Source organism: Strix uralensis, chromosome 4, assembly GCF_047716275.1.
Source record: "Strix uralensis isolate ZFMK-TIS-50842 chromosome 4, bStrUra1, whole genome shotgun sequence".
In the NCBI taxonomy this organism is placed as follows: Eukaryota; Metazoa; Chordata; class Aves; order Strigiformes; family Strigidae; genus Strix; species Strix uralensis.
In genome coordinates, this window is record NC_133975.1 from 95,519,824 (window position 1) to 95,536,460 (window position 16,637).

The 16,637-nt window shown below is 40.1% G+C and overlaps 1 protein-coding gene across 4 annotated transcripts; it reads left to right on the forward strand.

Annotated features, from left to right (window-relative positions):
* Positions 1 to 16,521, forward strand: LOC141943211 (serine/arginine-rich splicing factor 5-like). Of its 4 annotated transcripts, none has more exons than XM_074868065.1 (8): positions 1 to 158; positions 2,490 to 2,628; positions 6,152 to 6,222; positions 6,580 to 6,666; positions 8,972 to 9,044; positions 12,860 to 12,933; positions 13,931 to 14,041; positions 14,992 to 16,521. In XM_074868065.1, exons 2-8 carry the CDS (start codon positions 2,503 to 2,505, stop codon positions 15,281 to 15,283), a joined length of 834 nt encoding a protein of 277 aa, XP_074724166.1. In that variant the 5' UTR covers positions 1 to 158; positions 2,490 to 2,502; the 3' UTR covers positions 15,284 to 16,521. The 4 variants fall into 4 exon arrangements, with proteins under 4 accessions (XP_074724166.1, XP_074724164.1, XP_074724165.1 ...); XM_074868062.1 differs by lacking the exon at positions 1 to 158 and adding an exon at positions 1,206 to 1,306; XM_074868063.1 differs by lacking the exons at positions 1 to 158; positions 12,860 to 12,933; positions 13,931 to 14,041; positions 14,992 to 16,521 and adding exons at positions 1,174 to 1,306; positions 10,104 to 10,757.
* Positions 16,522 to 16,637: the final 116 nt, after the last annotated feature.

Sequence of the window (16,637 nt, forward strand, 5' to 3'; positions counted from 1 at the left end):
GGGCGCGCTGGGAGTTGGAGTCGGGCGTTGGCGGTTGCGCAGCATCCGTTGGGGGCGCGCGGCGGTGCTGGTGTGAGGCAGGACCGAGGCAGCCATTGCCGCCGCGGCCGGGAAGAGCCGTTTCCTCACGGCCCGCAGGACTCAAGCGCTCGGTGACGGTGAGCGCCTGCCCCTCGGCGGCTCGCTCGGCGGCGGGAGGGCCCGGGGAGGGTCGGGCGTGGAGTGGCGAGGGGGGTTCTTGGAGCCGGGCCCTGCCGCGGGGCGGGGACGGGCCCGGCCCTTTCTTGTGGCGGCGCCGGGCCGAGGGGAAGGCAGCGGCTCCCGGAGGCCTCGCTGGCGCCGCGCAGCGCCGCTGGCCCGGGCGCTCGGCGGCGGGGGCCGCAGGCCCCGTGGGGTAATGGAGGCGCGGCGGCAGCAGGCCGCGGAGGGCGCCGCGCTCCATCGCTGCCCCGCGGCTCTGCGAGGGGAGGGCTGATGCCGGCCGATTGGCTCGGAGGGGTGGCCGGGAGCCGTCGGGGCTTGGAGGTGAGCGTAAAGCTTTCGTGTCGGCCGCGAGGAGCCGGAGGGGCGATCGCCGCGGGGCGAGCTGGTACCTCGGGGACGGTGAACCCGAGGGGAGGGTCCTCCTGCCCCGGAGAGGCGGCGAGCCCGGCGCAGCCCCGTCCCGTCTCGACTTCTCAAAAAGACGGACGAGCAGATGGTGTTTGGGTGCGGGCCCATGCTTCCCGAGCGCTTTTCCGCCGGTGTGTGGTATCTTGGGAGCCACCAACGAGCAAACGCGATTGCATTGTGCTCGGAACAACGTGTGAAGCTCTGCGGCTTGCAGGTGTCGATACAGATTTCGCATCCATTGTGCTCCCTGATGTTTGCATAAATAATGCAGACGCAGTTTGCACGTCTTACACTGTATCTGTGACAGTTTCTCAGGCAGTCAACTCCATCCACCCCACGCTTGTTTCCCCCTGTGATTCTTCTCTCCTCCCCACCTTGTTTTTCTAGAACTAAGAACTGAAAGCATTGAGCAGCAGTTATGCAGTGGTTTTAATCTGTCAAATCTATGTTGTTCCCAAAATGAGTGCTGTTGCCAAAGTGACTGTTCTTGCCGTGTTTTAAAGTACACAGTTATGTAAGTCTGTCCTTCCTCTGCAGAGGCCTGTCTTTCCCTTAATACCCACTGCTGGCCTTGCCAGTGTTTGTGTGGTGAAGGTGCGTCAGGGAAACAGTCTCTCGGAAGGCTAAACCGCTCTGCGAGGGAGCTGAATCAGTCCTGTGAGCTGGATTTCCATGTGGGCATAAAAATGCAAATGTGAGCACAAAGGAGGGAATGGTTGCAAAGGGCAGCATAGGCTCTTGTAGGGGAAGCACAAAACATTTCACGTGAAAGCGATTAAATAGCTATCGCCTCAGGTCGTGCTTCGGGGACAGTTTAGGCTCATCGAAGTAAGTGCTGTCCCCCTTCGACCCCTCGCCCCATAGGAAGCCCTATACCCTGTCTTCCAAAGTTCTGGCACTTCTCTGATTGCACAGTGAGCGCGAGTAAAGAAGCTAATCGATAGAAATCTAGGGGGTGTTAACATACAGAAGGTAAATCACGCTAATTCAAAATACTGCATCCAAATTGTCTTGAACTCCTTTCACAGCCAATGTGATATGTTGCCTGTTTACTCTGCTTTACAGCCCAGTATTGTAATATAAGATCACATTGTATTTCCACTCCTTAGGGCTTGGATTCCTTGTTTTTTGTATGACAGCAAGCTTGCCGAGTGAGCCAAATAATTAATATTTTCCAGTTACAAGAACTTAAAAATTTCTAAATCGCATCAAGTGACGTACTCAAGGTAGACAATGGAACTTCCTGGATCAGTAGATAGTTTTGAGAATCTGAATATCTGAAATAGCCTTTGTTTTTGCCCTTGTTGAAACTCACAATAACAAAATGTTTCTTCTTCATAACTTGATAGACTCTTAAAAATAAGGTACTTTACCGTTAGTGCAAATTTAAATAATTTAATAACTACTCTTTATCTTTTGGATGCTAATATAACTTATTGCAGCAATTCTTTCAGGTGAAAGCAAAAGTTTGAGAGTGTTTTACGTTGTTATTCTAGTGATAAGCATAACAGTTTTGTTCTTTTTTTTAACTGCTGTTAGCCTAGTAAATTCATCTTGGAGCTTATAGAGTGGGGGGTTTCTTGTGCTCTGTGATACAAAGCTTTAATAATGTAACAGCAAACAAAAACATTGTTTCAGATACCAGAAGTCTTTAAATTACATGACTAAGAAGGGCAGAACTGGGAGTTCTGTGTAGGTTCTGCTAGAAGTCAGTAAGACAGGATTTCCTCACTTCTCAGGCTATAGAGGATTGAGTTTTTGACGTCTATACCTGGAGGACAATAAAATCAAATCCTATTTAACCAAGATTTCTGAGATGTAAAAGTGATCTTAATCACCCTATTTGTTAATCTGGTAAATGCTGTTTTCTTTATTAGCATCAACCTTAAGATGAGTGGCTGCCGTGTCTTTGTTGGTCACTTAAGCTCACGTGCTCGGGAACGGGATGTGGAGAAATTCTTCAAAGGATATGGACGCATACGAGAAATCCATCTAAAAAATGGATTTGGATTTGTGGTAAGTAATACCTTGTTTTCCTTTCTCTTGCTTGCAGGTACTAGACTTGCTAGGCTGATATCAAGGAAGGGAAGATGCTTAAGAGAGTAATAGTTCCACTGGGAAATGGAAAATATTAATACACGTTTCAGACTGCTTTTCAGATGTTGGGATTACAGTTTTACCTGATTTTGATCAGGTTTTGCTCAAAATCTTGGTAATATTCTAGCTACATTAAATACATTGTCTGATCATAGTCTGCCATGGATTGAAATTTTATTCCTTATTTCTGGAGACGGTATAAATATCCTGTTATAGTATTACAAAACTCGACAAAGTCTTGACCTCGAGAAAAGTTTACATAGAACCACTTATGTTTCTCTTTCACTCTTAGTCTGCTCGGTCATGTCTCTAAATAATGTCCTGACATAAAAGCAAAGTAGTTGGCTAAGACAACAGGTGTAATAGGTGCTTGCTGCTGGATTTAAGCAGCACAGCTTTGAACTCTTGTGCAGCTAAAGTTAGCCATATTCACCATCAGTGTTCACATGTGTCTGTCAGGCTAGTGAATGAAATACACAGTTCCTTGGATCTTAGTTTCCTAACGCTGCTTTCTAGAACTCTATGCTCCTAAACTGTCGTCGAAATTTTTACAGCTTTACAGGTGCCCAAGCTGACTCAGGATCAGCCTGTTTCTTAATTATTATCTCCTGAGAACTGAGAATTAGCTGTTCTGCAGCACTGAGTTAAAACTGGAAAGGCTGATACTGCTGTTGCACTACGGCAGGCTTACATGCCTGTTGTTCTGCTGAGGTCAGTCTCTTGGGTGAAGCTATGGGAAACGAACAAAAACCCAGGCTTTGCCTACTTAAGTTTCATACGAGTATTACTTGACTTCTACATGTGCTGGTTCCTGATTGCCCTGCATTATGAGCTGCTGCTTGTTGACTGCTGGTAGGTAAATACCTGCCTCTTCAAGTCCGGAGGTAAATGGCCAATCTAGATGTGAACCTGAGTTTATTTAGTGCGTCCTTTCCAATTTCTGCTATTTCTCAATCGCCTTTCCCTGAGCGTTCCTCTTCTCTTCGTGGGCAGGGCTGTTGACTCATTCAGGAACAACTTCTGTTCAACTCCTGTACGTGAGTCAGCCAGCCCTCCTTCCTCTCTTCTCCAGTTCCTAGGCAGAAGCATTTTCTTTTCAAAGCTCAGTAATAAGCTTGAATAATTGTCTCATAACTCTGTCTAAAAAAATCAAATTGTTCTCATGTTGAAGAATTTTTTCCTTACATCTGAACAAAACTTTCCCCTCTTTTACCTGTCATCCCGCCACTGTGCACCCACATGAGGAAAGCACTTCCATCACCTCTGTAACTGTGTTTTAGGTTTTGGAAGACTCTGACTGGATCCCCTTTGAGCTGCCTTTTCTTCAGGCTGAACAAACGCAGCGCTCTCAACCTTTCCCTGTTCTCCAACCTTCTGATCAGTTTTGGTGGGCCTCTGCTGGTCCCGCTCCAGTTTTTCAGTGTCTTTCTTCAGCTGGAGGGACCAAAACTGGACACAGTGTTCCAGGTGTGGCCTAACAAGTGCCAAGTAGAGTGGAATAATCACATCCCTTGGTCTGCTGGCTGTACCCTCACTGATGCAGCCCAGGACGCGGTTTGCTTTCATTGCAGCAAGGCCACACTGCTGACTCACGCTTAGCTGACTCTCCACAAGGATTTCCGTGTCCTTTTTGGCAGAGCTATGCTCCAGCCACTCAGACCTTAGCCTGATCTCCTGCTTAGGATTATTCGATCCCAGGAGCAGGACTTCACATTTATCTTTTGTTAAAACTTGCAATTCTTGTTGGCCTAATTTTTCAGCCTATCAAGGTCTCTCTGTGTGGTGTTTTTTCCTTCTGTTATAGCTATTTCTTCTCCCACTTTGGTGTCAGCCACAAAATTGGTGAGGGTGCGCTCGGTCCTGTCACCCAGATCTAGATTTATAAACACATTGAATGGCATTATCCTCACTTGTCATGGGCTGTCAGTTCATCTTCATTTTCGGTTATTTAAAATCCATATTTATAAAACCTCTTACAAAACCAAGTGATTTTGATTGAACATTGTTGTAGTGTCAAAAGCATGTTTTGTTATGCTTGATTGAAATCATTGCTTGATCTTTGAAACTAATAATATTTACTTAAATTTTGTAGATTTCACTGCAGAATGTTTTCAAACTTCAGACCATAAAGCTAGAATGTAAAGCTAGATAGACTTGCAGACATTCTGTTTGTTAGAAACTAGCTGAAATCATGGGAATTGTAGGTGCTGACTGTTGATACTCTTAAATGCTGAGCCTAAATGAATTTTCTGAAGATGATCTTTGCATCATCATGCAAGGATGTGTGATGTTTCAGTTGGTAGTGAAACAGATTTCAGTGCAGAAGGAGGAAGATTGCTTAAGCCAGTGTTGCTTCTGAAAAGCTGTTCATAGTTATGCAAACGCTTTCTTCAGCTTGAGAAGCTTCTTCTTTGTTGTTCATTGCTCTCAAGCTGCAGTTCCACAATTTTTTTTTCTCCATCCACACTGTTGGTTCAAGCAGTGCCTACCCAGCTGCTTGTTCTGACTGCTTGCTTGCTTTCCTTTCTCCCTTTGCCTCATATGGTGTTACCGCAGTTGTTCAGCCACATAATGAACCTACCTGGGAAGCTCATCTAGTTGAAAAATAACACTGTCTTTTTCACCCCACCTCCTGCACAAAGTGTGCTGTTTTTCATCTGGATAGGTTCCTTGACCTAGTTTCCTGCAGAGCTGTACAGACAGCTTTGCCAAGAACCAGTGGGCTGGATAGTGGGCAGAGGCTACTCAGGCTGACTGAAGCAGCACTGCTGCCAAAAGCGAAGCGACAGATTCTGTTGCGAGTGTATGGAAACGCATGTTATAGCTGATCCAACCCCACAGGTGGCCAGTGCTGAAGAGGGGCTTACGTTTCTTACTCTTCTTACACAGACACCTTTTTGCCAGACTGGTGAGCTGAATTTGCTCAGGAAAAAAAATCAGAAGGGCTTTTTTTTCTAGTTTACTGCTTCTTTGACGATTCAGTAAGAATTGAATCAGCCCCAGAACTCCTTAAGAGACTTTTGGGAGTGCACAGCTCTCCTGCTTTTGTTTGCAGTTGGTCAGCTCGTGCTGTTATATAGGATTTCCCTGTATGTGTTTTAAACTGTATGCCTTAAAGTAATCCCCCCACCTCTCTCCCAAAAATTATTTTAGAAATTTCTGTAATAAACCAGGTAATTTAATTATTTTATATAGGTCCTGCAAATAGTTACACTGAAACAACTGAGGGAGGCATGAGGAATCTGTGGCGTGGAGGGAGAAGAAATGGTCATGAATGGGAATATCTTGGCTTTAGTCATAAATGTACTAGGAATCCGCTTCCTTGGTCAGAGTTCTGGCTGGCACTTGCTGCAGAAATGTAAAATTTATGAAGAAAGCATGTTTTCTAGCATTTGAATGTACTATGAGGGAAAATACTTTTTTATTCCTATTTTCTTTCTAGGAATTTGAAGACCACAGGGATGCTGATGATGCCATTTATGAGTTAAATGGTAAAGAGCTGTGTGATGAAAGGTAAGCATGATGCCATAATTTCCCTTAAGAACAGCAAAAGTGCATCTGACTTCAAAAAATAAGTTGATGAGAGCCTCACATCAGTTGGAGTGTTGCCCTTCAGTTTGCAACAATGTGAATTACAAACCCATGCCAATTTTCATGAAAGTCTGAGGCAGATGAATGAGATGAGAATACCCCTGTTCTGGCTCTTTAAGAAATGCCAGTGACTGTGTTATAAATCATTGCTTGCAAGGGCAAGATCATTCTTGTTCCTGCACATGTGCTTTCAGTTGCAAAAGACTTAGGTCAGTGTCAAACACTTAAAGTTTGTGTTTTATTTTTTGTTTGATTGTTTTGTTTTGTTCCTTTCATAAGGGTCACAATTGAGCATGCTCGAGCCCGAAGAGGAAGGGGCAGATTCCCACAACGGTTCAGTTATTACCAGTCACAGAGTGGATCTAGGTAGGTGGTCTGGACTCTGTTTTCTACAAACACAGTAACTGAAGAACTGTACTGAAATACTGTTTTCTTCTTGTGGTTGGAGTTAGGGATCCAGCCCTTGTTTCCTTGTATAGCTTCTTGAAAGAAGTTTTATGTTCTCAAACATTGGAGGTCCATTGCTATTATTCACCTCCTCTGGCTGTGGATTTTAAAGCAATTTAACTGGCTTGCAGAGGTTCACAAACCTGTTACGAAATGCTTCCTCTCCATGTTGTAGGCACTACATTGGTCTTGCTTCCTACTTTTGTGTGCATGATGTGAAGGAGTAATGCTGCAGTTGGATTGGCCGTTTTTAACACTAAATCAAGAAAAATGCCAGAGCTTCTCTGTTAAGGCTTTTGTCATTAAACTGAGCTTGCAGGCTAAGTAGAATTATTGTAGAGCAATAGTTCAAGGTATTTACTGTCTAACCAAGCTTTCACATTTCCAGTTGTATGGTTATCAAAATGCTTACTTCAGCACAGCATACAAAAGGAACTGTATTTGAGAAACAGGGCTAGGGCACAAGATACAAGCATGTGTGGAAGTTTTAAATACCAGTTGACTAAATTTGCTGACCAAGCAGGTGTCTTGCTGAAGGAGAGTTTCTGTCCAACAACAGAATCTGAAAAACAGGATGTAGCTCATACCTAGAATACCTGTAGTGGACGTACAGTATTTATGGAGTTGTTCGCTTTCAGTAGTTTGAGCCAGTGGCAAACCTTGTGCCAACTTGCAGTGGAGTTTGTAAAAGTTCTGCAGACTTGCATATATTCCACCAAACAACTACACATTACATCTTTGTACTTTATATCTCTACCTGTGCGAAGTAAATATGTATGGAGTAATTTACTCTGTAGAAACATTTATAGCTGTGGCCTGTGCAGAGTAGAGTTTGGAAGAAAGACGAAGACTTAACTGACATAAATCTCTGCATTTGTTTCGAAATCAAAATTGCTGCCAGTTACAAACCAGTGTCTGGAACATCTAATTTGCATATGCAAGTATGCTAATTAGATTATTTTTTCTTTAGTGGCAGTAACCTTGATGCGGTATAATTGGTCCGAGGTCCAGGCTAAAAGTGGACTTTTAAAGTAGGAAGTGTGATTGAAGGTCGTGGGCATCTGACGTTGTAGTCATGTTCATGACGTCAGACTGCCGATGCCAGACAGGAGGAGACTGCGGTTTGCAATAATGGAAAAATGAGACTCAGCCTGCCAGTTTTGGGACTCTGGGACCTCTGTTTAAATGCCCGGAAGATCTGGATGTTCTGAAAAAAATTGGGACACTTTGAGGTATGCACTGAAATGAAATTGCCTATGCTTCAGTGTACAAATCAATACGCACAATTTAGGATTATGTTTTTGTGGGAGGAGAAGATGAGAATAATTTTCTCTAAGGTCAGTGTTCTTGATTCTTGAATCTTGTAGTAATATGAAGTGGTGCCATTGTTAGAATTCTGCATTACTTACCAAAAGGCTGGCATACCTTTTTCCATAGTTCTCAGATACCTTTGGATTCAGAATGGCTAGGATTGGGAACAGAAATGACCTCCAAGGGCAGTATTCTTTCCAGATGTCTTACTCTTCTGTATGAACATTTTCAAGCCACATATTTTTTGAGAGGGTCTTTAATTTTTGGTTAAGTGAAAAACATCGTCTTTCATTCAGGAACTGTAAATTGCCACAGTTATTTCAGGACAACCAGTTACCTAACTCTGATGTTACTGAAATAAGAATATTTCTACCCAGAAAAATATCTAATACAGGTCACAGTGGCATTTATAAATATTAACAAGTGATTTGGAATTTAGAAGCATGAACTAAGATGCCTTTTAGTTGTGCCTTCTGTCTCCATGACATGAAGTAGAATTTATCCTACCAACTAAAAAACATTTTTAAAATTGCCCTTTACCTGAATGTCCTGTAAAACCCTATGTGTGAGCCAAGCCCATCAAATACCAAAATTAAACTAATTCTCTTTATGTTATTTTCATTCTACTAGGCACTTATTTCAGTGTATCTAGGAAAAATTACAGCTATATTGACTGCCTTGGTATAAAGTTCTTCATCAAAATCCTTTTTAATCCCCTTGTAGCAGCTCTCTTCTTGTAGTGGACTCTTAAATATTTTCTTGACTAGGGAGAATCAAATCTGCTGTCCAGCAACAAGGAAAATACTTAAATCTCTCAGCAAGCTATAGAAAACATCAGATTTCTTAAGTTCTAAATTCCTTACCCTGGAGACTTTTTCCTTTTTTTTTTTTTTTTCCCTCTGAACTCTTCTAGCCGGTATGGACCTCCTGTTCGTACTGAACACAGGATCATAGTTGAAAACCTTTCATCCCGTATCAGCTGGCAGGTGAGTTAACATCTTATCTTCTTTTTTTACACCTATTTCCCTACCCTGTAAGTAGACTGCTCTCAGCCTAGTTTCTTGATAAAGCCATCATAAATATTTAACCTGAATAAAAAATAAGCAAAAAAGCTTCAGTGATTGCTAAAAATTAGCATTCAAACACTTAAAGAAGTCTTTTTTGTTTCACAGCTGTGCAAATAGTTCTGTAACTAGATTTTGCAGTTGGGAGCTGATTTTTGCCTACTTGTGTTTAAAACTTGTGTGATAAAACTTTTGAAGACTCTAGATTGTTTCTAAATTATTCAAGCATAGCATCCATTCAAACTACATCGTTCTTTTGTATTGTTACAACTGGAAGTGCATGCTTCTGAGTGAAATCTATATTCTTATGTTTTGCAAAATATTTTTGTGACATGATGCATGATTGAGAGGTCTGGTCATTAATAAAGGGAATCTTTAGAAAGCTACTGTGTAAAGTATGCTTCTGCAGATATTTTTTAAAAACCCCAAACTCAGTAATTGTCTTTTGAAGCTTTCTTACCACCTTTCTTATCTTTTTTTCACCCCTTGCTAATGTTTTGCTAATTTCTAGCTGGCTTTTAACAGAATAACCATATAATCAATTCCTTGTGTTCTGTGTAGTATACAGTCTAGAGAAAGCTTACTTTTTAAGGGCGTAGCAACAGATACTATTTACAGAAGATGAGTGAATAGTGGAGTTTAGTCTTGTTCATTAACCTTTATATTCTTTGAATAAAGAGACTTTAATTAGTGTACTGAAAGATGCAGTAGAACATGTTGAATGTTCAAAGCCTTGGTTTTGCAGCTAAATCTGCAGGAGGAGGCTGTTTGGCTTGCCTGGAGCTCTACTGATGTGTTTCATAAGCGCTTGGGTACAGTCCATGCAGATAAACGGTTGAACTAGGTTTGTTTATCTTCTGCATGACAGGTTCAAAAGGTTCATAGTTGTACAGTTGTGTTAATTATTGAATAACTAAAAAAAAAAAACCAACTTCTGAGTTGATGTGATGAGCAAGTGGATTTCATCTAAATATCTTCTAGGTATGCTATGCAGTTATGTGTATGAAGAGATTGTTATAAAACACAGTGCTTGGAAACAGCAGTATGGACCAGAGAAGTAAGCTAGAATGGAGTGTTAAGGAGAATAAATCCTATAATGCTGTTTAGTGTTAAATTCTTGACTTGGGAAAAAAAAAAAAAAATTCTGTAACTTCCTTTTCTTAGGAATATTTATAATGGCTTTATGTGTACTTACCATTTTAGAATGAGGCCCACCCAGTTCAGATTTTATACTGATGAATCTTTAGGATTCTGATTAAAATGTTTTAATGACTCTCTTAAATATATGGTAAGTTAGCATAAGAGAATTTGCTTTTTGATACCTGCCTAAATAGACGTCGTTTGAAGCTAACATCCAGACTCATTTAATTCTGAAGCTGTACTGCTTTGATACTAACTATAGTGTTTTAATTTCTTTAACTGTGCTACTCACACAACAGATTAAAATAGCTAATACATTAACAGTAGCGGCATTATTCTTCCTTTCTAATCCCTGATCTTCTAGCAAGAACAATGGATATAGAACCTTCTTTTAAAATTTACACACTTAATTTCATCTTTAGTGTGGGCAGATCCTCATGCTTTGAGAACGCCTTTAAAAGTTACTGTGTTGGGATATTTAAAAAAAAAAAATAACCACAAATAAAATTTGTATTCAGATCAGTTTCCTCAAATTGTTGACTATATTGTTAATAGGTAATCTCATATCTAAGTAGTAGACAAACTGTCAGAATTCTCCTTATTTTAGCGAACATATTTATGCATGTTCCAACCACCCTCATTAGTTCTTCAGTATCTGTGAATTTTCAAGCAGTTGGGAAATGTAGATCTGTGTTACATCAAGATACAATTTTTAATATGTGTTTTTCCTATTTATGATTGTCCTATACCTTATTTTCCTTTGCTGCTGAGGACAAGAGGGTATTCTTGTGCTGTTTAAGGTGAATGAGAACAGTAAACTTAGGCTAAAATTTGACTGTCCCACTGGTTGAGTAAAACCAGATAATTTTAAAACATTCCCCTAATAGCAAATACTCAGTTGAGCTCTTATAACACATGCATGCTTACTCTCTTTTGAGCGATAATGTTGGCATCTTAATCATGTTGACATTACTATTACAAAGGATATTTCATTATGATGATCCTTAGGATTCAGTGTATAGTGTGGCAGGCCTGGGGGAGGCCTCGATTTTAAAGTCTGAAGTTTCTGAATTAGAAAATAATTACGTAGATTAACATTTTCTAACTTCCTTTTGACTTACCAGTCCTGGTCTGGTTAAGCTCTCATTGACTTGAGCAGAGCCAAAATTTTGTTCTTCATCTCTAAATTGGGATAAACATACTGAGGTTGAAGTATTACTTTTAGTGGTGCTTCAGGGCCCATTTCTCATATGCTATTAAGGTTTCTTTGTGTTAAGCACAAGTGAAACAAGGAAAATATCTACTAGTTTGTGTATGCCAGTTTTTAAAATAAAACTTGAATTTGAATTAAAAGATAAGATAAAACTAAGCCTTCTTATATTCTGTGGCAAATGTTCTAAAGTTTTTTTTCTTGGCTTTTTCTTTTGTAGTCTTTTCGTCCTTAAGCATATTTCTAACCAAGTGCATTTTGAACCTCTTCTAACAACCTTGATTTGGTTAACCCTCATTTTTCTTGTGTGGAGGAAAAAGAACCAAAGATTTGGGGGTTTTCTAGTGGCTGAAATTCTAGGGTTTGGCCTGTTTTGAATTTTCCTTTTGGTTCCTATGACACTCCTGTTTTTTGGCGATCTAGATCTTGGTTTGCCTGGGTTTGATCTCGATTGGCTAGCACAGATCATCCTCGGGTTCTTTAGCCACTTCTGGAGACTGGAGACTATGTCCAGTGCTTTCAGGGCCTCTGGTACCTCCGTGAAGCATATTGCTATGAGCCATCACTCTGCCTTTCTCATGTAAGAGAGTTCCTCTTGGCCAGCTAGGTATTGGACAAGCAGCTCTTTGCTTAAGGTACCTTCTTAGATCATCTGCCACTTGTGGCATGTTGCGGTAAGTAGTCTGGGACTATAAAATACCAGATACTGTTTGGTAAAAGTACTGCTTTAACTTATACAAATGTTTAGCTTTTTAGTGACCTTTTACATTATTTGTTTGTACTTTATCCTATTGCTGAGCAAGTAATTTTACGGTGTCTGCGTGTTTAACCTCTATTAAGTTAAATAAAAGGGTGTCTATTGATGTGGCACTGTAGTGTGATGGATACTCAAGTGAATTATAAGAAAGTTTTTCCCTTTGTAAAATTCTTAATTACATAGTAATTACACCTTTTTGCTTTTAAATTTGCTGTGAAGTTGGGGGAGGTGAGCATATAGATGAATTTGTCTACATATATTGTCATTTAGCTGGGGTGTCATGAAAATCTGCATTTAATACTACATTGCTTTTTATCTGTTGTAGTTCTGATTTCAGTGTATATGTTGGTATTTTAAGTATTGTGTTGTGTTTTCTTAACAGCTGGTTTGGGGATATAGGATTATTTTTAAAGCAATATTTTATTCACTCTTGTTGTAAAAATGAGGGATCTTTTCTATATGCAGCTGCTATTACATAGGCTGTTTCAGAAACTTTTCTAAATTATATGTATTTATATATATATTAAAAGCATTAAGCAGTTTTAGCAGAGAAAGTTTTAAGGGGGGGTATTACTTCTAGCTGACTCATTTGTGTCCTGTTTAAGGCTGAGATGTTAACTTTTACTGCAGGACTTGAAAGATGTCATGAGAAAGGCAGGGGAGGTCACCTATGTGGATGCACACAGAAACAACAGGAATGAAGGGTAAGTTCATTTTGTGCCTAAATCACTATGATATCTGAAACTGTTAAAGGCAAGATTATCCTTCTGGTATGAAAGAAATGAAACATAAATCTATGGTGTGGCTTAGATGCTGAAATTTCTCCAATTTAAAAAAAAAAAAACAAACCAACAACAAAAAACCCACGAAAGAAACACCCAACCCACAAACTGCCAATGAGTAGGAGTTCAGAAGTGGTACTGAACTCAGCCTCTGCTCTCTACCACGGAAACAGTGTGTCAAAGCAGAAAGGGAAGGGAGAATACCTTTCAGCAGTTGAGTTCTGCTGTCTTAACTTAAGATTTATTTATGTATAATCATTTATGATCTAACTCCTGAGACTAAAATACCTCCTGTCTGTGGCTGCTTTGCACTGGTTCAACAGTCAGAGTCATGGGAAATGACCATAACTAGTCTCCATAGGGAATACCTAGCTGTCTGCTCTCCAGTCTTAATTCTGCAGACTACAAAGGTCCTGTATGACAAAGCGTGAGAGACAGAAGTATGAATAGAGTGTCTGTGCTGGCAGAACAGTGCTCTAGGGCCACTGCAAGCAACTGCGACTTGGACTTTTTCTGAGGGGAAAACAAATTTTAAAAAAAAAAAACCCAGGGTTTTCCTATTCACTGTTAAAAATCTAAATAGGCAGGAGAGTCTGCAAGTTTATTTTGTTTCTTGGACAGCTTTAGAATGCAATTTAGTGGAGGACTGAAAGATACTTCCTCAGCTGGTGCAGGTTTGTGTAGCTTCCTGGATGTTCTTCATCTCATTGCAGATGAGAGTTCTGGTAATATTTAAGATGATGTGAAAGGTACGGGTGACTGGACTGTTAGTGACATATTTTCCTTTTAACCAAGTTAAAAATTAGCTTTCAGAAGATAAAGCATCAAGCTGTGAATCAACAGACTGAAAAAGGCCCAAACTTGTTCTTGCTTTTTGAGTTTCTCTGAAACTTTCTCTTTTTTTCCTGATGGTATACAGGGTTGTGGAATTTGCATCTTATAGCGATATGAAGAGTGCACTGGAAAAATTGGATGGCACTGAGCTGAATGGACGCAGAATTAAACTGACTGAAGATCACAGAAGGCATAGGTATGTCACCTGACCTGATAAAATTTTGCTGAGGGCATGGATTTGGGTAGTATCAATGCCAAAGTTTTATTACCTAATTCTTTGGCCCCAAGCTAAATATCACCGCACAGAACCACTTTCTAGCAGTGTAAACAGATTTAGATAAGAACTAGCTTGCTGAAAACAGGGTAAATAGAACCCTTTTGGATGAGGGTAAGGAGATTATTTTTTTTTTTAAAGATAAAGCTTGATATTTAAATGAAAGGCCTTTTAAAAAAAAAAACAATGAATTTTGGTATTAAAAGCCTTTTAAATTAATGGAAAGCTGCTTCACAGTCCTGTGAAATCTCTCAAATAGCTGTGAAAGCCAACTTTTTTATGAGAATAAAAGAGAAGCAGTTAGCTTGCTTGCATTATTCCCAAAGTAGTTCTGCCATTTAGTCATTAAAAAAACATGTTAGCGTCAGCTCTTTCATTGTCTCTCTTAAAAATAAATCCATTTCTTTTTGTGAAAAAAGGGATTCATAACCAGAGAAGGTGGTAAACTCTCAGGCCTTAAAGTGTGCTGGTATTCCATGCCTTTAGAAACTTTTTTAACACCTTGAAAGAAACTAACTAATTTACATGGGCATTTCTAGAGGAATAAATACCACAGGTATGAACTTCATTTCTGTGCTTTTCTCAGTAAATGGCTGGTGGGGGTGGCAGGAAGGCATCTTTTATTAAGCAGTTCATGTTTTGCCAAGCTATCAGAGAATGTCAAGGCTAGAACTTCAAGCCTTGGCCTAAGAAAATATTGTTGTGGTGGAGCGTAACAGAAATCTAGCAGCACTGAAATAGCTGAATGCTGTGCATAGCGCATTGAGATGTTCAGATGGATGTGCTGTGCATACAAAGTAGCTGAGAATTTAAATTGAGTATTTTAAATTTAGAAGGAGGTGAGACTACAGCTTTTAATTGTGTTTCTCTAGAAGCAGATCTCGATCAAGGAGTTACTCAAGATCTCGCAGCAGGTCCAGGTCTACAGGATCTTCCAGATCGGACAGCCGGTCCAGGTCCAGGTCAAGATCAAGGTCCAGGTCCAGGTCTCGCTCTCGATCCCGGTCCCGATCCCGATCCCGGTCTCGTTCTCGCAGTCGTACTCCTAAAAAGAGTTACTCCCAGAAAAGCCACCGCTCCAGCTTGCTAGCTTCTTCCCCATCTCCCTCTTCTTCTAAAAGAAAATCTCGTTCTAGATCGAGCTCTGCTCATAGCCGTAGTTAACCTGCTCTTAGAGACGTATTAATGCATTTAATTTGATTCAAGTTTCTTGAAGACTTGAGACAAATTATACATGAGAACTGGGAGGGGAAGAGTTAACATGATGAAAGGGTAACCTCCTCTTACATTGCCAAAGTGCCTGTCATCAAATAGGCCATCTCTGTGAGGAGGGGCTGTCAGCTTTCTCCTTTCAGTGAAGTCTGGAGTGGGAAGTCTTTTTTTAATTTTTTTTTCCCTGCTATTAGTAAACATTTCTATGATAGATATGTTATGTACACATAATGCTGAGGTAATGGGATGAGACAATACGCTGCTTTCTCCCTCTCTTGCCCCCCCACTTTCCCCTCCACTTCCAAGGCCTTTGACTTCCAAAATACTACATTAGCTTTTGTCCTTGGTATTAAGTCCGAGAACAGGAAGTATAGATTTTATTCCTTTAAGGTTCTGTGGCTACTTTTCTGTGTGAGAATGAATGGACCAGCTGAATTTAGTTTAGAGTTCACTTTTTTTTTTCCCCGTTGCTTGGCTTAACAGGCTGTTCAAGTTCCAGCTTTAAATGACCTGGATAAAATGCTTAATTTGCAACAGACTTTCAGGAATACACATTGGTTAGTTGAATATTGCTCATTTGGATAGTGAATCAATATCGTGTTAAGCAGTAACGGAAGCTGGAATTTCCTGTTAAAATTAGACGTACCATCCAGATGTCAGGATTATTGGGAATCCACTATAATAATTTTCCAGTAATTCACTAGTATGTGGTATTGTATGTAGAGGCCTTATTTGACAGGTGACTCCATAAAACTGCACAGAAATGTCAATATGCATGTCCATGTTTTTGATGTTTATAAAAGTGACATAGCTTTCATACCCAAAAGTATGATACTGAATAATATGTGTATGACTAGCAATAGTCTTGATGGAAAGGAAGGTTATTTTAGTAATGACAGCAGCAAAAATATCCCAGGAAAAGTGTAGTCAGTTGTGACAGGAAAAGTTAATCACACTAAAGCATAAAGAGGATAATTTCTTTAAATCTTCTGAATGCACAGTTGTTTTAATTAATAGAAATTTCCACTGCAAATACTGTTTGTTCTTACAATTTGGAATTAGATTTTTTTTTTAACTTCTGTATCATTAAAGAAGGGAAACATTTTTGGGAAAACATGTAAATTAATCCCAAAGTCTTACATGTGTTTAAATGTACTGTTCCTAATAAAATAAAACCTTTTTCTGGCTTACTTTGTGGTTTTGTTTAGTAATGTTACTGTTGCTGTTGTTCACTTCATAGAGTCTTGCAAACATGATCACAGGGAAATTTATTTGAAGGTGTACCCATAGAAACCAGTTATGACAT

What these genes read in the sequence shown, in the direction of transcription:
- LOC141943211 (XM_074868062.1), top strand. An exon ending in CATCCCGTATCAGCTGGCAG is followed by an intron (nt 9,045 to 12,859) that starts GTGAGTTAACAT and finishes CTTTTACTGCAG; the next exon opens with GACTTGAAAGATGTCATGAG. An exon ending in GAAGATCACAGAAGGCATAG is followed by an intron (nt 14,042 to 14,991) that starts GTATGTCACCTG and finishes GTGTTTCTCTAG; the next exon opens with AAGCAGATCTCGATCAAGGA.